The 20,095-nt window shown below is 40.2% G+C and overlaps 4 protein-coding genes across 6 annotated transcripts; 2 read left to right on the top strand and 2 right to left on the bottom strand.

Annotated features, from left to right (window-relative positions):
- Positions 1 to 328: 328 nt before the first annotated feature.
- Positions 329 to 8,284, bottom strand: LOC115631179 (epidermal growth factor receptor kinase substrate 8-like protein 2). 3 transcript variants are annotated; one of them, XM_030527869.1, is made up of 6 exons: positions 8,162 to 8,284; positions 3,479 to 3,871; positions 2,475 to 2,618; positions 908 to 2,410; positions 657 to 842; positions 329 to 479 (listed from the first exon to the last, which is right to left on the bottom strand). In XM_030527869.1, the coding sequence occupies exons 2-6, from the start codon at positions 3,815 to 3,817 to the stop codon at positions 387 to 389; spliced, it is 2,265 nt and encodes a 754-aa protein (XP_030383729.1). In that variant the 5' UTR covers positions 3,818 to 3,871; positions 8,162 to 8,284; the 3' UTR covers positions 329 to 386. The 3 variants fall into 3 exon arrangements, with proteins under 3 accessions (XP_030383729.1, XP_030383730.1, XP_030383728.1); XM_030527870.1 differs by having other exon boundaries at positions 7,964 to 8,269; XM_030527868.1 differs by having other exon boundaries at positions 7,970 to 8,260.
- Positions 8,285 to 8,711: 427 nt separating this feature from the next.
- Positions 8,712 to 10,135, bottom strand: LOC115632030 (KRR1 small subunit processome component homolog). Its single transcript, XM_030528976.1, has one exon. The coding sequence runs from the start codon at positions 9,823 to 9,825 to the stop codon at positions 8,794 to 8,796; it is 1,032 nt and encodes a 343-aa protein (XP_030384836.1). The 5' UTR covers positions 9,826 to 10,135; the 3' UTR covers positions 8,712 to 8,793.
- A 666-nt stretch (positions 10,136 to 10,801) lies between these two features.
- On the top strand, positions 10,802 to 16,804 carry LOC115632029 (serine/threonine-protein phosphatase 1 regulatory subunit 10). Its single transcript, XM_030528975.1, has 5 exons — positions 10,802 to 11,073; positions 11,140 to 11,237; positions 11,309 to 11,583; positions 11,675 to 12,973; positions 14,765 to 16,804. Exons 1-5 carry the CDS (start codon positions 11,071 to 11,073, stop codon positions 16,360 to 16,362), a joined length of 3,273 nt encoding a protein of 1,090 aa, XP_030384835.1. The 5' UTR covers positions 10,802 to 11,070; the 3' UTR covers positions 16,363 to 16,804.
- Positions 16,805 to 18,902: 2,098 nt separating this feature from the next.
- On the top strand, positions 18,903 to 19,912 carry LOC115631855 (peptidyl-prolyl cis-trans isomerase, rhodopsin-specific isozyme). The gene is made up of 2 exons (XM_030528701.1): positions 18,903 to 19,436; positions 19,490 to 19,912. The coding sequence occupies exons 1-2, from the start codon at positions 18,933 to 18,935 to the stop codon at positions 19,691 to 19,693; spliced, it is 708 nt and encodes a 235-aa protein (XP_030384561.1). The 5' UTR covers positions 18,903 to 18,932; the 3' UTR covers positions 19,694 to 19,912.
- The last annotated feature ends 183 nt before the right edge of the window (positions 19,913 to 20,095 follow it).

Genomic DNA, 20,095 nt, shown 5'->3' on the forward strand with positions numbered 1-20,095 from the left:
TCGAATCCGACAGTTTAGACTGTATAAGGCCATCGTTTGAATTCCAATATCTTTGATTTAATAATTGCAATATTTTGTTGTTGTTTTTCTCTTTCTGGGAATCCTCTGATTAGATACAACTTAAAGTTAGTCTTAGTATTAAGATTGCATACAAAATACAACTACAAAATTTGGGGGACGGTTCGTTTGCCAACGACTATTGTTGCAAAATGTTAGGGACATATACATATATATTTGTTATATATATATGTTCTATATGCGTACCATTTGGGGTACATATGAATATATATATATATATATATATATATATATATATAAAATTATATTGTCAACTAAAATATGCATGCAAGTATGTATATTTATAAGAACATAAGTTAAGCTGCAACTTAAAAATAACGAAACTCGCCCTTCTTGCCAAGATGTTTGCTGCGCATCATATCCGTTGCGTCTGGCGAGCGTTGATCTAGGCTGACGGGGTCCTGAAAATGGAAACAGATTTCATATTATAACACGTAACTCTTAGGATTGCTAATCTTTATCTTAATTGTGCTGAGACACCGGGGACTGCTTATAATATTTTGATGACCCCCATGTCTTAACACCCGTACAAGAATGTTTAAGTCAAGAAAGTTCTACAAGCTGAAATGTAATCTTACCCCATTGCCGCCCGCCATGTGCCTGGATTTACTGGATTGCTGCTGACCATAGAATTGGCTGCTGGCACCAGCGCCGCCGCCCTCACTATCGCCGTAGTTGTACGGCGTAACAATTGTGTGGGGCACATGCGCCACCTGTCCACGCATATTTCGCGCCTTCCACCACTTGCGCGTATCATCCAAGATCTGTGCATTTCAAACGGAAACAGTTAAGGAAAAGGACAACTAAGGGTTCATTCTCATTGACTTACCTCCAAATACTCGCCGCGCATTACACTTAGCTCCTTGTCATTGTTTGCGGTGCGCGGGTAGGTGACCAGTACGATTTTAGCGCCCGAGGCTTGAAGATCCTCGAGCCAAGATTCCAGCAACTGATCATCGCTGGTATTCGCATTTCCCACGCCACGTCCACTTGCACCTGCCAGCTCCGATGATGCAGCGGCATAGCCTCCTCCACCCACATTGCGAGACTCGCGTGTGTGCAGATTTTGCAGACCCGCTGTAATGGCGCTGAGAGTGGGACCCGCTCCAGGTGCGGGACCCGCTGCTCCTCCCCGATCGATGGAGTCAAATGAGAGCTCGCTGCGTGCATTGAAATCGGAAGCACTGACCGCACCTGCACGATCGTGTCCATGGTGTATAGTATATTTCTCACTGAGAGAGATGCCATTGGTGTCGTAATCGTCATAGCCACTGCCAACACCTCCAATCGCAGCCCGTCCATTCATGGCCAGACCAGCGCCCAGACCATGACTTTGCACCGCTTGCACATCGAGTCGCCGTTTGTTGCCCACATGCGCGGACGGCGTTGTCGATGTTTCCAACTCATCAATGACTAAGTAATCTGGCGACCAGCCATCAAGAAATACTGGATGATATGAGCCGACATCCTCCTTCCACTGATCGCGCGGTATGACCCAAGCATCGCCCAAAGAACGCCAAAGCTCGGTCTCCTTGCTGGTCACGCAGTTGATCAGCAAATTAATGGCCTCCCGCGTGAGCAGAGGGTTGACAACGCGTGAAGGCAGTTGCGATTCGTAATATGTGTCACTGGAGGCCTCCACGATGAGAGCCAGCGGCGTGAAAAGAAAATGCACCAGCTCTGGCGCATTCGGATCATGAATGTGCGCTTTCAACTTGGCCAGCAAATTGAAAGAGAGCTTAAATTTGGCGAATATGTCCACAAACTCCTTCTCATGAGGCGGGCGCGTGCGCAGCGTTAACAAACCCTCGCCGGGATCGCGTTTTTTCGACTTGCGATTGCGTCGCCGGCGCTCCAATTCCCGAGAAGCAGCCGCCGCATGCTGCAGACGAGCAATAAACTTCTCAATATCGTCGAAGCAATGATTCAGCACGGCCACATCCCGTTCATATTTCTCGCTAGAAGTGGAACTGGTCTCGTCCCGATCATTCACCCCACCATGCTCCGAATCCGTTTCGCCATTGTGGCCCATGTCCACTTCGGACACTCCGCCAGCTCCGCGCATTCCATACTGATCGACACTGCTACGCTGGTGCATGTGATGGTGCTCTCTATGCTCCCTGTGCTCCCGATGCTCGCGATGCTGCTGCTGATGATGATGCTGCTCCATGCGACTGTGAGACGACGACGACGAGGTCTTGCTCATAATGGCGCCCGAGCCGGAGGCACCGCCATGCTGTGTGGGCGTGGCACCACGCTGCTGTGTGATCAGCTTGCCGCTGCGCAGCTGCTTCAAATCCTCCACCAAATGCACGGCGGACACGCTTTGTGACTGCAAGTAGAAAGCGTAAGTCGTGAGAAACTATGAAAGATTCAAATGCTAATCAGTGCCTCACCTGAAATATGTGCATCTCTGAGCGCGAACCACCTCCGCCGGAGACAATAAACACAAGAATGTTGTTGTACAGCTCCATGGCGTCATTGGAGGTGAAGGCGGTGGGCTCCTGTATCAGCGAGGCTGGGAAACGCTCAATTATGTTCTGGAAAGAATTGAAAAAAAAAAACATTAAACTTAGTTTAAGGGAATTAGGGATAAGCTAAGGGGGGCAAGGAGCCTATATTGCAAAGTTTGGGAGGGGAAATTCAAAACCAACCCCAATACTTATTAATTAATATCTTACACTTTTCAACTTGTTCGCTATTTATATAACCAATAAGGGCAATAAAGTTTTCCCTATTTTAGAGATATTGTCCATTTAAACGAAAGTTAATTGATTTTTCTTAGATCTTTCTTAGAAATATTTGTAGGCCTTACTCTAATCATATTCAAGAACCAAGTCTTTCATATTAGAAAAAGATTTACTGTTTTAAATAATATTTTCAAATGTAGAAATATATTTTTCAAAGGCCAATTCTACTATATATTTAAAAAACCGAACGCTTATTTTTGAACAAAGCTTTCTAAAAAGTAAATAAAATCATTATACTATATGCTTATATTCATTTGTGGAGGCGTTAAACCTTCTTCTCCCTGATTTATATGAGTATTTGAACAACCCATTAAAAAAACTTTAAAAAACTGTATTGATAATTCCAAACTCAATCAAATTGATCGAACAAATTACAGAAAATGAGAGAATTTTCACAAATTCGATTCGTTATCATTATATCAGACAAATCTAAGATATGGGAATTTGATTTGAGTTCGTTAGATGTATATATTTACATTATAAAAATCGAAAAAGCTGCCAAATCTATCGATTTCCAAAAATATCTTTGAATTCGGAAACGTGATCAGCCCAGATTATGTATGTTTTGCTCATAAATTTTCTCATTTTTAGAAAATAATATTTGCAGTAGTATTTTAGAAATTTCGAATAAATAAATAATCTATACATACCCCAGTCTCATAGTCCATGATGAGCACCCACTGATAGTCGAGGCACAGCTGCATCTTTTGCGACCAAATGCCCGTTGTTTTCTCCAACTGCAAGAGTCGTCGCATGCCGTCCGCTGGATAAACAATGCCCGACTCCTTATTTACTGTAAACGTGGCCAAGTGCTCCAGCAAGTAGGTGGGCTTGTCGTGCAGATCGCTTTCCAAGCGCTCACGTTCCTCCCCGCCGCTGCGATCATCGCCGGAGTAATCGCCGCCACCGCCGCCGCCACCATGGGCCCCACGCAGGCTGCCGCTGCTGTTGCCCGCGCTTCCACCTCCATTCGAATGATGATTGACCATATTGTTGTTGTTTGATTGCTTTGACTACGAACTCTGGCCTGCACGCAATCGGCACTGCAAATGCAAAACGGAAACTGCGCCTTAGTATTGTGATTCTTTTTTCTTATTTCTCAGATATTGCGCTGACTCACGACGCTGTTGCAAACACACACATACTTGTACATATGTACATATGTATACATTCCAAAACTGAAACTAAAACCCAACCACAATCGCAATTATTCTCAAACTTTAACATTTTATGCGCAGCAGTCTTGGAATTCCAAAATGTTGGGCACGTTTCTCGCCGCAAACCGCCAGGCAGCCCCAACAGTCAATTTAGCAGTTCCTAACTTGTACACAATAAGCACAGTAGGTGGAAAAAGTAGCACACCTAATTAACATTAAAAAATGTACTAAAACTCAAAACATATTTTTAAAAACGATTTGAGAATTAAGAGAGTGAGAGAGAGAGCTGTTACATTATTTGATTTTCATTGGTAAAGGTTCTTAAATTCCCCCAATATACAAATTTTTGATCTAATAAAACCTAAAAATTGTGCACATTGATAATTTATTATTGAAAAATTAAGTTTATTTTCTTGCTTGTTTTAAAAATATTAAATATAATCTTCAAAGTCATATAGAATGGCAAATATTTAATCACAGAAATTGATAAAAATGATAAAAAGCGTGTATTACGTTTGTGGACAAATTTGAAGTAGAAACAAGAAAGCATCTCCGAGTCTGTAAAATCGTTCGCGCCCTATTAGAACGTCTGTCTGAATTAACGGCTGAGCATTGAATAACTTGGTATGTAGACCCTTCTAATCCCTAGGTTTATTTCCTCTAAATTCCTCCTTCAATTATAAAGAGCAAGTGAATCCGCCATCTCTTTTATATAGTATAAATAAAACTTGTCCGCTTAGTCCTGTCAAAATTACTAATCATTCTGTCAGTTAGCTAAGGCGCTATATGTAAATCCAACAAATTAAGTATGTATCAATATTGTATTTATTGAGCTGACATATACAAACATCTAATCAAAAGCTTAGCATGTCAATCACCATCCATCAAATTCTAAATCGATATGCCATTCAAAATGTACAATTACTTATGAGGCATAGTGTAGGTACCTGATTGTCTATGTGGGGCCCGCTTGCTGCTGGCTTCGATCAACAGCTTTGCAAATGAACACACCTGCACATACAAACACACATTCACACACACACACACACACACTTGCACACACAGCACTTGAACACACACATACAAAAGACGGAGGCAAGCAAGCACAGCCGCTCCCTCGGTTTAAGTGACAGCAACTACTTTTTTGCTGACGGCTTAGACGGTGCCGTCGATGCCGAAGCCGGCGTCGGCGCAAACGTCAGCGCCGCATACCAAACGCTCGCGCATAGCTTTCATAATTTAAATGTTAACAGCAAATGCTGGCTGACTTGGCAGCTTGTTATACATTTTTGCCTCGCCACTGTTGTCTTTTTGGCGTTGCCTGTTATTATTATGCGAAATCGAAATTGCATCATCGGCCAGGTATTTTACAGATTTTTCAGCGTCGCACACATTTGCGTATTCATGTTTTTTAAAAGGAGTGAGGGTGGGGGGACGGCGGCTTCAATGACAATGATAACGAGCAAAGAAGCTATCTTCCTCGGAACCGAAGCGACGTACATAGATATGTATATACTCTTCACAGTGTCTTATAAAAAGTTTATTCATTCATTTTTGTGAGCCATGAAGTACATTCATATACAAGTATTCGCATATTGTGTAGGTACATATTATCAATATATTTATGTACATATCATTAGAAGGCATTTTTTACTCATTTCGCGACTCATGGATGTTGCAACAGCATGAGACATCAATTTCAATCCACTATTTTATATACATATGTAAACAAAAACAGAATTTGAGCACAAAGTAAATAATCAATTTTTTGACGCAAAACCGCTTCCTCAATCATATCGTTTTTATGGCAGCTTCATGATATACCGGGCTGTTGCTCTTTCTGAGCTAAGCAATTGCAATTCATTCTCATTTGGATTTGATAACAACTCCTAAATTTTTGAATGCAAAATATAAAGTGTGTCTTAAAATTATTAAAAGTTCATTAAATATGTGTCCATACAGTGAAAGTTTTATGTTCGAACTATAATTGTGTAGTTAGGCAACCGTTACATTTTTCATAAACACTCTGTTTCAATCGCTTTTGCTTTCAATCTTCTTCGTTAAAACATTGTGAAAATTGTTATCAGTACAATTATTACCGAGATAAGTATGTGCTTTTAAATTTGCGCAACATAATAAATATTATCATAAAAATAATTGCAGAATACAAATTGCATTAATTAATGAGAAAAAATTTATATCTGTGCCTTATAGATAAGGTCGACGATGCTGCCTTCTGAGTGTTACAAACTTACACCTCAAAAGCTATATACCCCTACACTTTTAAGTGAAGGGTATGGAAATAATTTATCACACTTATGTATGTATGTATGCAAGTACATACCTAAGTAAATGAAGCTCCAAGGCGACTGGCACCACAAATATTTTTTTTGGTTGCTTCGTAAATCTTGCGCAAATTCCAAACTGTAAATGGTCAACAGCGATAAAGTTAAAAGGCCGGTCGCTCACACGCTTACTTGCAAATATAATTAATTAAAATGAGATAAACAAGTACGTATGTACATAGCTGGCATGTGGAAAAGCTATAGTCATTAGTCTTGACGCCTCGTTTGCCGCTTTTTTTTTTATCAGCTCGCCGTTCAGATGGGTATTAATTTTTCAAAAACACATTTCAAATGAGCACAATGGTATCTGCTTATTTAAGCAGCAGGCCTAACACGCAACGACTACATACAAACATACATACATATTTATATTTGTATGTAAATACCCATGTACAAATTAAGATAAACATTGCTAGCATATTTTTTGTTGTTGCCGAAATATTTTTGAGTTCAAGTCAAAACAACAAACGTTTTTGTTTTTCTTTGTCGCTTTCGTTGTTGTTGTTGTTGTCATAGTTGCTATTGTTGTTGTTGTGAAAACCAGCTCTTGAGCACAAAGTTAGACTTGGAGCTCAGTTACAGTTGTGGAGGGGTCGAAGGAAAGGTACCGAGTCCGCGAACTGTGTACAATAGCTGTCTCTTTTGCGCGCATGCGTGCCAGCAACCTGAGCCACAGGTTCACATGTACATACATACATACACATGTAGCTGTGAGTCTAACTCTGACGTGCGCAGCTGCCCAGATACATATGTATGGATGTGAGTGATTGTGTGAGTGTCAGTATGTGCCTGTTGCTGTGCGGTTTTTTTTTAAAGGTAACTCTGATTTGTCCCCGCTGCGTCTGCTGCAACTTTACTTTTTGACCGACCGCATTTTTTAAGCTTTCTTTTCCACCTGTTTTTCTCTTGCTTTGTTGATATTTTTATGAGTTTTTTACACACAACACATACACAAACGCCTATGTTTGTATGTACACACTGGTATGCACAGGTACTTAATGCATGAGTGTATGTATGTGCACGTGAGTGTGTGTGAATGTGCGCTCGCATAAAGTGGGAGCGGCGGCAGGTTTTTCGTATTGATTTTCAATGCTTTTGTTCATTCACTAATTCAACTAAACTTACGCATACTCGCATACATACATATGTATGTATGTACATATATACATCCATACAATTGCTATCTTTTAGCTGTTGTATTCTAATTAACCGCTTTTCATACATAGATATCTCAATATACAAACATACGAATGTATTTACATATGCATATCTCTTCCCTTTACGTAAATCACTCACACACATGCACGTCGAGAGACAAGAATCTCGGTAACAATTACATATATTGGCAGATTATCTCCAACATAGCTCATCACACTATCGTCTTCCTCTCACTTGGTGAATTCTTTTCTAATTAGCCTTTTTGGCGTTTGTTAACTGGTTTTCAAACAACATGCACTCGGTTGGCGTTAGAAGGCAATTTAATCTTCACTTCACTCCAAAACATTTTCGCTGCCTTTTATTATTTTAATTCAAACATAAACATAAAAACTAACTGTAATTGTGTTTGCACTGTCTAATTTCTCTCTTTCACATTTGACAATCATCCAAGCGGCGAGTTACAACTTCTTTTTACCTTTACCTGTCTTTTTTCTTTTATTTTTAGTTTTGTATGCGGGCTTTCGAACTCTCGTTCCCGTTCACGATTTTGTTGGGCTGTTCTCTTTTCTTTCTAATTCTATTATTTTATATTGGCCACAAACAATGCGCTTTCAACACTTTAAAACACTTTTTAACAAAATCGAAGCTTTGAAATTGTCGCCGTTTGTATTACCGTTGCTGTTGTTGTTGCAATAGCGAAAATTCCGACGCAGCCACAGCAATATAGAAAATAACTGAAAAAATAATAATAGCCGCAACGAACTGCTGCTGTTGTTGTTGTTATTATTGTAAAAACGCACGCGAGCGTTATCCGCAATGGCCGCGTTTAGTACATTTCAGGCCAGACCAAAATAACTACTGTACGTACTAACTTGGCCGGCTAGCAGTTAGCCTGCAGAGCTAAGCCAAGTAGAGATGAGTGCGTGACGAAATGTTTATTCACGATCATGAAACAGTAATTCATAACGCATATACTATTTGCAGCCATCGCCTAACCAAAGCGGATTCTTAATTTAAATATATGGCAGCTTTAACTGGGTGTGTGGGATTCTTTCTAACACCTTTAAATTATATTCACAGGTAAGATCTTCACACAAAAAGCGCCATCTCTAGCAACGGCAACTTGTTTGCTTATGTGCGCATGCGAAGTTGCCAGAGAGCGAGAGCAAGCCCTCTTCGAAATGAACGGTTAGCATTACCAACATAAAAATATCAAGCTGTCATAGTTTTAATTACGCGTTTTATTTTAAATTTAAAACATTCTTAATAGCTAAGAGCTGATATATCGGAACAGTCACCTACATATTAACTTTTCACACTTTTATTCGCCTTGACCAGCTTTGCTTTCAGAGCCTTCACATCCACTCGTGTGTTGGCATCTTCAGCATTGCGCTTGCGGTTTGGTGCCTCCTCAGTGGGGGGCACGAAGTCCTTGTTACGACGCTCATCTTGTTTCTTGGCAGCCTCAGCTTGCTTGGCGTTATGCTCCTGCTGCTTCTTGGCCTGCTTTTGCTCCTTGTTGAGGAAATATTCACCAGAGGCAAGTTGTTTGTCAATCTTGCTTTCTGGTTGCGCTGGCGGGAATGGCGTGTATTCCTTCTTGGGCTTCTTGACCTTGGGCTGCTTACGTTTGCTGATGTTCTTGTTTGTGAACTTGGGCAGGAAACGCGACCAATCTTCACTGGCCAGTTTCGGATCTTTCATCAGTTCGCGCTTAATCATAAGTGCCTTAATATTATAGATGGGATGTACATTGTTCATGGTTTCCAACACAATATCGCGCACTTGCTGCAGACCTTTGTAAGGACCTAGAGCGGCTACTGTGTTGCCCTGCACCAGAACATAGCAGTCAGTAAGCAGCTCGATTGATTTAAGAGTGGCGCCATTTGGTCCGATCAAACGTTGCCTGCGTTTGACGAATTTTTCTTTTTTGTGTACCAGGTTCCCTATTTTAATAATGTCGCAACCAATTTCATCTTGTAATACGCGCTTTGCCTGCTCAAAGGGCACACTGCGTGCCATTAGCTTGATCATGTCACGGGCTTTAATGACGATGTACGGATCCCAGGTCTTGCGCGTAGTCTTTACCACCATGCTGCCTTCTACCAGGTCCAGCTCTGCTTTTAAATCGTGTTCCGCCACACATTGTTGCACCAGTGGCCATACCTCCTTGAGATATTTTTCCCGGTACTTGGGAAACAGCGTGGCAAAGGAACTCTCCTCGACCAGGCCATGTGGATTGTCGTCTCGCTTGAATGTCGGTATTTTAAGCGACCATGCATTGTCTACAGGCTCGGTGCTATTCTTGTGAGTTTCTTCTGCCTCACTGTCGCTCATTTTGACGAATTTATTGTGAATTTATGCTTTTACAATAATAAAACAACAAATTTAGCCCCGTGCACGTTTGTTATGACAGCTGATAGGACCTGCCACATATTGCGAAAATACACACTTTCCAACACTTATGAGCTGCCATTTTTCAATATTGTTCACCCTGGTGGCAACTTAATTTATGTATATGATGCGTTAACTGTATTATCGATTTAACAGCGTCGATTCATTCGGTCTTTATTATTGGGTGAGTCTGGACGTCCTTTTTGTTGAGCACGGCTTCACTTCACTTTCCAAAGAAGCGACGCAATAAAAGCTTTCAAATCGTTAAACCCAATAAAACTAGTAGTCTTCGTCGAACAATTTCTTGCATATATTTCCTAGTGGGAGCGAAGGTTTAATTTTTCCCCATTTTGTGTCGTCGTCGACGAAAAAAGGCGATGCCACGTTTGGGGGCGTGGCCGTGTCGTGCATAAAAACTGCATAAAACTTCTTCGAATGGTTATTTGCTATTGCAGAAGGTTTTAAGTGGAATTCACGGGTATTTTATTGCCAAAGCATGTACTTTTCTGCTGCCGAATTATAATAAACTCGTAAACTACGCATTGTGAAATTTTGTGAAAAATCAATATGGCGTCGCAAAGGCGTCGACGTGGCTGAGTCACGTCATGGTGCTGCCAACTTGGAGTAAATTCCAGCAAAACTTGACTTTAAATGTACATATTTGGAAAAACTACGTTCTGAAAAGTATGTAAAAATTTAATTACGATCTTGAGAAACGTATTTCCGTAGCGAATTTATTCAAAAGTATTGTTTTTTCGAGAAATATATAACTTTAAACGAGTTGTCATCTCTTGTGCAGGGCTGCTATTAGGCCAACGTATTGCGAGTTGGAACGCATTTTTGAGGTCAAACTGCAGCTATTAATATTGCGTCGCTGATTGAAAGTGAATTGAGTGGTCGGAAACATGAGGTCAATTTATTGCGGACTTAGAATGTGTTTTTATTTTGATTTTAGATTGGATTTGTTAAACATAAACAGAAAATAATAGTTGAATGGACTGAGGGTGGCCATTGTTACGTAATCTGCGGACATTGCAATCAACCCATAAATATACATCTACATATAGGTACACATTTTTTTCTGTAACCCATACACGCACGACCTCGAAAACGCGTGCGCGAAAGAGACAACTGTTGTAAAGTTCATCAGCGGCGCTGCCGTATCTTTTTAATTTTATTTAACAGAAAATGGTGAGTTGTTTGAATAAAACTAACGACGATCAATTCCCTCAATATTATAATTTCCTTGATTCACAGCCTCGAATAGTGCCATTGCAATTACTAAAGTGCCTGCGGGTGCTCTTAGATAATAATGGTGGAATTTTGAGTTCATCAGAAGTAAAACGTATTGCTGGGTAAGTTAGACTCTGTTAATTGAGTGGCGCCATCTATTGTAAAATGCATGCTTCAACAATTTATTTTCTAGTCTGATGGCAAAGTATTCGAAGAAGCTGGTATCGAAATGCGTCTACGTTCAAATACTAAAGTCGACAAAAACGGAATTATTAGGAGATTTTATGGCTGTTGGTGGGTGGTCCCTCGTTTATACCTGGCTTAATGATGCCATTCGAGCGATGAATTGGCCCCTGGTGCAGGAGATCTTGGAACTGCTGTTGCTCTCCCCGGTCGACGTTAACAGGCTAAAAATTAATTCCGCGCCGGTCCTTGTAAAGGGATTATGCAAAGATGGCGGCAATGAAGGTAAGAGTCGTTGTTGTTGTTTTACCTTATTAAGTCGTATATGTGTGTCGAAACCTTTTCTGATATGTGTTTTATGATCATGTTATTACAGGAGTTCGAATTTTAGCAAAACGCCTTGTCGAACAGTGGCTTAAAATTGTTACGGAAAATCCCAGTGGCATTTCGGCAAATGCTTCCCAAATTGCAGCTACAGTGGGGACACAACCAGGTGTGGCAGCTGCTGCGTCGCCGGCATCTGAGTCGTCAAACAATGGTTCTGGTTCCTCGATGTCTGGCGGAAAGCAATCCCAATTTGCGGAAAATAGTTCTTCAGACAGCACAGATAGTGGTGGTGCACCTGTTACTTACACCATTACCTCTGCACTTCGCAAACCCAATGGCGAGAGTATAGTTTTAAAATTCAAACCTGTTGACAAATCTGCAGCGGCGTCTGCGGAAGGTATTTCAAATGAAGATGACAGTTCCTTGCCATCAACTGAGGCGGGTGGTGATGGGGCAGATGCAAATACGACAAATGATTTATCCAATTTAGACGATAGTTGTTCAACTGATGTAAAGGCAGGGGATGAGGCTGATAAAAAACACAAAAGCTCACGTGATAAGAGCAAAAGGTCTGAGAAAGATCGTGACAAGGACAGAAAGTCATCGTCCAGTCACAGGTCATCATCATCTAGCCATAAATCGTCGTCGTCTTCCTCTAAAAGCTCTTCGAAGAGCTCTTCCTCTCATCGCAGTTCGAGTGACAAAGACAAGGACAAATCACGCGACAAAGACAAGTCGCGGACAAGTTCTAGCAAAGATAAAGATCGTAAAGAAGGTGGTAGTAGTAGCTCGTCATCGTCGTCGACATCATCGAGCAAGCATAAATCCTCTTCCAAATCGTCCTCTAGCTCGTCATCCAAAGATCGTAGTAGTCGTGATAAAGACAAGGAGAGATCAGCAACACTTTCCAAGAAAACTGATCAGGAAAAAGACAACAAACTGATGCCACCACCAACTGCGGCGGCTACTGTTGCAACAGATAAAAAGTCGAAAGAAGCTGAAAGCGAGGCGTCTAAGCCGAAATCGATTTCCATACCTTCTCGAAAGGCTTCGATTTCAATAGAGATACGTCGTGATACGGAAAAGGCGGCTACGGTGAAAACCTATCAGTCGAAATTCCGTTCTCACGGTCTTACAGAAGAAGCGCCACCACCGCCGTCCCGCAAGGGCCTTAAGAAACCCACATCATCCACCCCAATGCCTTCCGCGTTGTTGACCACCACATTAAAGCGTCCATCTCCACCACCAAGAGAGACGTCCAGCGAGAAGAAACCCAAGATCGACATCAACAATGTCAGCGGTCATGTGGAGCGTCCCGGTGCTGCTAAATTGATAGCCCCCAAAAAGAGTGAGTATATTTTGAAGGGAATCCCTAATAATCTTGAGTTTTCTCTGTCTATTTACAGGACATTGTTGGTATTTGCTTTTATTTGTTGAGAAAGAGAGAGTACGCGCAAAGTGTTCAATTTATTGATGAATGGGTTTATTTTCGCTTGGGAGGCAATGGGTTTCGAAGAGTTACGATGAGTTCATTTGTCGAATATTCTCTTGCAATTTTTTTAAAATGTGGGGCTATAAAAATGAGGTCGTACTCATTGAATTAGGCTTTTGTTGCAAATGGTTAAACACTTTTGTGTGTATGTAATTGAATTGCTGCGAGGACGACAAGTTCCTGTAACTAAAAGGGCTTTGGAGCTCTCTACGTCGATGTTCTGCACCGATCCCACGCAATTTGGTTGACGACACATCCCATAGATGAGGCAAACGCAGAGCGCATGCGCTTCGGGGAGACGACAACCTGTCTACATGGTGTTAAGTATTAAATTTTAAAAACGAAACAAACCAATAAGAAATACACAAATATGCTTAACATAGCCCTAAGATCTTAAGGTATGTATGTAGGTTATCAACTAATGAGTCTACATACGAATAAATACAAATTTTCCTTTAGAAAAACACAAATTTTCTATTGAAATAAAAAGATAAATGCATAAAAACAAAATATGATCAACTTTGAGCTGGCGGTTCTTAAAGTTTGGTAGCGCTTATTGAACATGCCCCTACATGGCCTATAGGTGTTGTATATGGCTTGACCTTATTTACATGTGATATATCACCTCAAGAAGGTTTCAAATCAATTTAAAACCCTGTTCGGACAATGAGGCAGTTCATGGCTTCCGAAGATCCATAATCAAGTTATAGAGTTGTGTCAAAAGTAGATCTACATATGAAAACGCAAAATTTATTTATCCGTGACAATACACATTTAATTTTATTCTTCAACACATGTGAATCTAAAAGATGTTTCTACATCAAAAACGTAGCTCTGAAATATGACATCCAAACGAACTCGTAAAAATTCCGACTATGTGAATAGTTGTGTTTTTTGATGGTTTTTAAACAGTTGAACCTAATCTACACAAATCTAAAATGTTTATATTTGAATCTTATATGTACCTTTTATTTAGTAAGCTACTCGTTCATGAATTTGAAAGATATTCCGTTTCAATTTATGTGAATCTATAAATTTATTTGCAAGTTCATGAACTGCTTCAAATCCTCTAGACAAATAGTCTGTTTGTTTTCCGAAACTTCAATGACTGAACGATTATATATTTTTTGTGTGTTATCTATGAACAAAAATCAAACGAAGAGTACACATTTTTTGTATATCCTCTATACACATAAATCAAATGGCATTTGCTTGTCTGAACAGGGGAGCATTCGAGCTGAATAAGTAATACTAGCTATAGGGGAAAAACAAGAGTAGGCGCCTACATTTTGGGTGTTTTAATATGTCGCTACCAAAGTCTGAGAACATGGGCGCGTTTTATTTGTTTATCTTATAAATAAGCTCGAACAGCGTTCTGGATGTTTCTGGTTCATTGAACGATCGCACCGTCATGTCTGTTGGTTGAGCTGCGCACGTTTTATGCGGGACGATGCTGAATCTTTCGAATATATATATGTATGTACATATCTCTCTTCTCAGAATCTCATGCAGTGTTCAACAGCCACAATAAAAGCAAATCTCCAACAATGTTTTCTGAAAGAAAGAAAAAAAAAAAGAACCGAATTCCTAATTATTTGCATTACTCATTTATGTATTTTTGTTTCTCCTCTTCTTTCTCGCCTACAGTACAAACCTTGGTCGAGACGAATCTGTTTTCGGATGCACTTACCGCATCGATCGAACCGAAGAAGGTAGTGAAGCGGAAGCGTCCTCTGACGGCGACATCGCCTACAGAGAAGGACACACCATTGGCGCCATTGAAATTCTATCAGGACACATTGGACGAGTCAAAATCAGAAGAGAAACTGGATGACAGCAGCAAGGAAAATGATGAACATAGAACGTCTTCGCCCAGCAAAGATGCCGCCGATGTGGATGATGATGACATACCACTGAAGAGGGTGAAGGAGGATATCGAGCAGAAGGTGCTGAAGGAGAAGGCAGGTGGCGGCGATAGAGCCGAAGAGGGCAGCAAAAGCCCCGAAGATGTCGAGGATACTACGCCCGAGGAACCCAGGAAGCCTGGTCCCGGCTGTGGACCCGACGGGCCACCGGGCGTGCTCATGCTGCACCGGCGCAAGGGTCCGAAGAAGAAGCTAACCTGGCAGCCAGAAGATAAGTTAACGCAGATACGTTACTTCGAGGTCGATCGCTCGGAGCGCATCAATGTAACCAAGCAGACATTCGTGGAGATGCAGAACAAGGAACGTTACAGTGAACGCGACGCTCTGACCATTGCACGTCGCGGTTTCGATGACATTATGGAGCCGCAAATGGAATGGCGACCACTCATCGAGGTGGACAATGTGCCCAATCATCCTAATGGCAATTTGTCCACACAGCGTCAGGTGCAGGCGGAACGCGAGGCGACCACGTTACGGGCTCTCTACTTCACACCAGACATGATACCCGACAGCCCGGCAGAGGCGGAGCTGGAGCCGCATTTTGCTCACGACATACCGCTCATACCCATTGACGATCTCACCGGGAATCCGGATGCAGTCAACGATTTCAGCACTTCGCCCTGGCCGGAGCCAAAGGGATTTGCACCAAATAGCGTGGATGTGGGCTTCCCAGATAATATGAATAGCATGATGATGCCTGGCATGTCACCCAATATGATGAGTCCTGGTCCATTCCAGCCGTTCGGCAACAACTTTATGCCGAATGGCGCCAACATGCCGCCCAACCAACCAATGCCGGTTAATTTGCCACAACCGGGGGCAGGACCGCCACCAATTTGGCATAATCAGATGCCTCCCGGACCTATGATGAATGGACCGGGACCAGGACCTGGACCAGGCATGGATGTTAATGTAATGGCTGGAGGTGTCGGTGTCGGCGGTGGCCCCTTTATGGGAAATCAGTTCAACAATCCTGGACCCTTTGGTCCGCCTGGACCTCCGCAGGGCTTTAATAACATGAATTTTCCACCCATGATGATGAACGGACCCATGAATAATGGCATGGGTCCCGGTCCCATGCCTAACGGCGGTGGACCGCGCAACAATAATCGGAATAACATCAAAGGCGGTGGTGGTGGCAATTGGCGCAGTGGTGGAAACAATTTCCAGGAAAATTCCGGCGGCAATTGGCGCTCAGCAGGCTCTGGCTCCAATCGCGGTGGCGGGGGAGGCAATGGCATTTGCAAGCAATTCATGCGAGGACATTGCCACATGGGCAAGTCCTGCAAGTATGTGCATCCGCAAAAGAACCGCATGTAGGACATGCCCGAATCTTCTGCGGAAGATTCGAAATCGTAGATCTCAAAAATACAAGCAAGAAAACACACTCAACTCCCTTCTGCGATATGGCATGCATTGTAATTGAAGGATAACTACATGTTATGGCCACCTGCCCAATCAAGACTGTAGCCAGTTGCCTCCTGGTATGTACATATATATCTATCGAATAGCATATTATAGCGACATACATATACATATAGAAGCTTAGCTTGTAAGAGATGCCGGCTATCGTTTACTTTTCTATTTTCAAGACTATCCTCTTATGTTCCGCATTTAATACAAACATAAAGATCATAAAGATGTATAGTCGGAATTATAGCGTTAATTATTGCTCTTTAATGGATTATTGGACATTTACTCCCTGATTTATTTGAGCCAGCATTAGGTTATCGCTTAATATAATTATAAATACAAGTACATACATACTTATACGTACATATATAGAAGCATATGTACCATTATAGTTAAGTTCAAATTTTTATACGTGTAACAATTCACACCTAATTATACTTATATTATGATGTATTATTAATAAAGACCAAGTCATTACTGTGAATGTAAACAATAAACTAAAACTATGCCGTTTAATATGTGTGCGAACTACTTTTCAAAGTTGTCCTTGAGTTTTCTGATATATAGTATGTAGTATGCAATAGGCCTTGATAGGGAGCCTATTAATACGTTCCGTCTTTGGGAAAAAAAGAAGTAAACAGGAGCCTATAATTTTCAGATCCCTCAAAAATTAATGCATTTTGTGAAAGTTAATGATTAATGTCTCACCAGGATATAATTATTGCTTGAAGTTTCCCTAAAATCATTTGGGATACTGTACTACTGTTTTAGTTATAACATTTGATGGAAATGATTTGACGAAAATCAATAATGATATTAATTTGCTCAATAATCTGAATTTGTGGGTCAATTTATAGTGGCATTGTTTTTTAAAAAATGCATAAAACTAAGTATTTTGATATCATAAAATTATTGATATCCTTGACTCAGATTTGTTTAAAATGGTATTACTTATTTCCAAAATATTAGGATTTGACTCGGCGCTATATTAGATTAAGCTTTGCTTTCAATTTATAATATTTTATTGATTCTACAGCAGTTTCTCCATAATATGTATGTTCCGGAAGTTATACTTGTATACTGATTCGAAATAGAAAACGTTTAATTGGTAGATTTTTGGAGATTCTTGAATTTTAAAAGACAGGCGGAGAGATATGGGTTTTTTAACTCGCGTCACCTTATATGTGTGTATATTTATAGAAATATGCTTTGTGAAGTCTGTTACGGCTGGTTCTGGTCGTAGTACCTATGGGTATAATTATTATTAATTATGATTATTAATTATTTATGCAACACAAGCGGGAATGAATAGTCAAGCATGCCCGTTAATCAAATACCCTTTTTATACATCTAAAGAAGAAGGCGAAGCTTGGCACGACATATGATAACTTTTCTAAGCATTTGGAGGAGAGAAATATTTATTTTTTTATTTATTTAAATTATTTTATGTAGCTGTGAAATTTTTTAAACGTTTCTGTAGGGAGTACAAAAATCGTGTTAACATGTTAACCCACAGTGACAAAATATGGTATGAAAACGGTTCAAAAACTCAACGTAACACGATTTAGCTTACAAATAAAGTTGAAAAGCTAAATAAGAATAAATAATAAAAAGCAAAAAATAATCAAATATATATGTATATAAAAAAATAATTAAATATCTAAATTATAAAATAAATAAAAATTATAATAAAATAAATACAAAACTATAAGAAAATCTATGCACGATTCCAGATTTATTTTAGATGTAAATACATATAGCATGTTCTATGGGATCCAAGATAAGTTTCTTTTTTTTAATGTTGTATTATATTATATTTTAGAAAAATGTAATCAAAAATGATGAAATCAATTTGAAATCTATACTACCTGAACAAATTTTCTAATTAAAAATTTTCCGAAATAAATTAAGATATCACATAAGTATAATAATAATACATGTGTTGAATGTTCTATTTTAACCGGGAATTTCGATTATGCATAATGAGCTTACGGTTAATCAAAATCCAACTGTTCATTTAAAAAAAAATTTTTTTAATTCAAATTTAAAAAATCATTTTTGAAAATTTTGTTTAAAACTCCGTATTTCACAAGTCTTGTGCTAAATGGCTACCATTCATTTGTTTCAATATTTTTGATGGCCTAGTCTATAATATTAATTGGTTCCGTACCATACTATATGTGTTCCAATCTCTATCCACCTTTGGCGGAAATGGAAATTGCTGACACAAAACAGAAGCAGAGAAGGGAAAACAAAAACAAATAGGCGGAGGAAAATTAAAAATCGATTTTAAGTTTAGGAGGGCAGTCGCGCTTTAGTTTATTGCACTTAACCTAAATGTTGTATGGCTTCTCTAACACCCTATTCCGTGGCTTGCTGTCCTCTTCTGGGCAGCGTTTTGAAATGCCGATTCAGTTGCTAGTATTTCATCATACGGCGGCGTTGCACAAACACTTTTGGAGCAGTGGTAGCGAGCTATGAAGTTCATTGGCATAATATTTCTGGTCGGCGTTGGCCAATTGGCCACCATCGAGGCGCTCAGCTTCACCGTAACCTCAAAAATATATATGGATGTTAAGCAGAATAGGCAGCCACTGGGTCGGATCACCTTTGGCCTTTTCGGCAAACTGGCCCCCAAAGCTGCTGCCAACTTTCGACACATCTGCTTGCGCGGCATCAACGGAACCAGTTATGTGGGCTCCAAGTTCCATCGGATTGTGGATCGCTTTCTGGTGCAAGGTGGAGACATAGTCAATGGAGATGGCACCGGTTCGACGAGCATCTATGGTGATTTCTTTCCGGATGAGGGGCTCAATGTCGAGCACAATCGTCCCGGCTATCTGGGTATGGCAAATCGTGGACCCAACACCAATGGCTGCCAGTTTTATGTGACTACCGTGGCGGCTGCCTGGCTGAATGGAAAGCATACAGTATTTGGCAAAGTATTGGACGGCATGGACACTATCTATGCCATCGAAGACGTAGGTCATGTGTAAGCCAGTTCGAAACCATTCCAATTCCCCCCTCCTTACAGGTCAAAACGGACACTGACGACTTCCCCATAGAGCCCGTGGTTATTTCCAATTGTGGCGAGATGCCCACTGAACCCTTCGAATACTATCCCGACGACTATAATATACTGGGCTGGATTAAGGCGGCAGGACTACCAGTGACGAGCTCCTTTATTGTGTTGCTCATTTTCCACTACTTCTTCAGACAACTCAATATGTATTGCTGATGAGGTCACCTGTTCATTGTAAACCTATTTTTGCACATAAAATTAAATAATATTTTAATAAAAAACCCACGAAGTATTCTAACAGTTTTATAAATTAATTCTAAAACCTTTTATTCAAAACTTAATAAGTTGAAGAACTCCTTAAATATATTTAAAAGAATTCAAAATATCTGGAAGATATTTAAGAAATAATTCCAAAATTTCCTATTTCAAAGATTTATGTAGCCATTACATATATAAGTTGTATTCAAATTTTATTAAAAAGCTTTAAGCATTTTCGAATGGTTTTAATCCACAACTTTAAAATATTACTATATCAATTTTAGTTACAATAATAATAATAATAAACACATTTAAATTGTAAAGAATAATTGTCTTTCAGATACAAATTCTGGAACAAAT

This window comes from Scaptodrosophila lebanonensis, unplaced genomic scaffold (assembly GCF_003285725.1).
Source record: "Scaptodrosophila lebanonensis strain 11010-0011.00,11010-0021.00 unplaced genomic scaffold, SlebRS2 tig00001412-arrow-pilon, whole genome shotgun sequence".
NCBI lineage: Eukaryota > Metazoa > Arthropoda > Insecta > Diptera > Drosophilidae > Scaptodrosophila > Scaptodrosophila lebanonensis.

Bases quoted from the DNA above. Each gene is read 5' to 3' on its own strand.
- LOC115631179 (XM_030527869.1), bottom strand. From the start codon at position 3,817: ATGGTCAATCATCATTCGAATGGAGGTGGAAGCGCGGGCAACAGCAGC. The intron at 2,411-2,474 runs GTGAGGCACTGA...TTCTACTTGCAG, and splicing joins CAGAGATGCACATATTTCAG to TCACAAAGCGTGTCCGCCGT. The intron at 843-907 runs GTAAGTCAATGA...TGAAATGCACAG, and splicing joins TGCGCGGCGAGTATTTGGAG to ATCTTGGATGATACGCGCAA.
- LOC115632030 (XM_030528976.1), bottom strand. From the start codon at position 9,825: ATGAGCGACAGTGAGGCAGAAGAAACTCACAAGAATAGCACCGAGCCT.
- LOC115632029 (XM_030528975.1), top strand. The intron at 11,238-11,308 runs GTAAGTTAGACT...TTTATTTTCTAG, and splicing joins GAAGTAAAACGTATTGCTGG to TCTGATGGCAAAGTATTCGA. The intron at 11,584-11,674 runs GTAAGAGTCGTT...ATGTTATTACAG, and splicing joins CAAAGATGGCGGCAATGAAG to GAGTTCGAATTTTAGCAAAA.
- LOC115631855 (XM_030528701.1), top strand. From the start codon at position 18,933: ATGAAGTTCATTGGCATAATATTTCTGGTCGGCGTTGGCCAATTGGCC. The intron at 19,437-19,489 runs GTAGGTCATGTG...CCCTCCTTACAG, and splicing joins CTATCTATGCCATCGAAGAC to GTCAAAACGGACACTGACGA.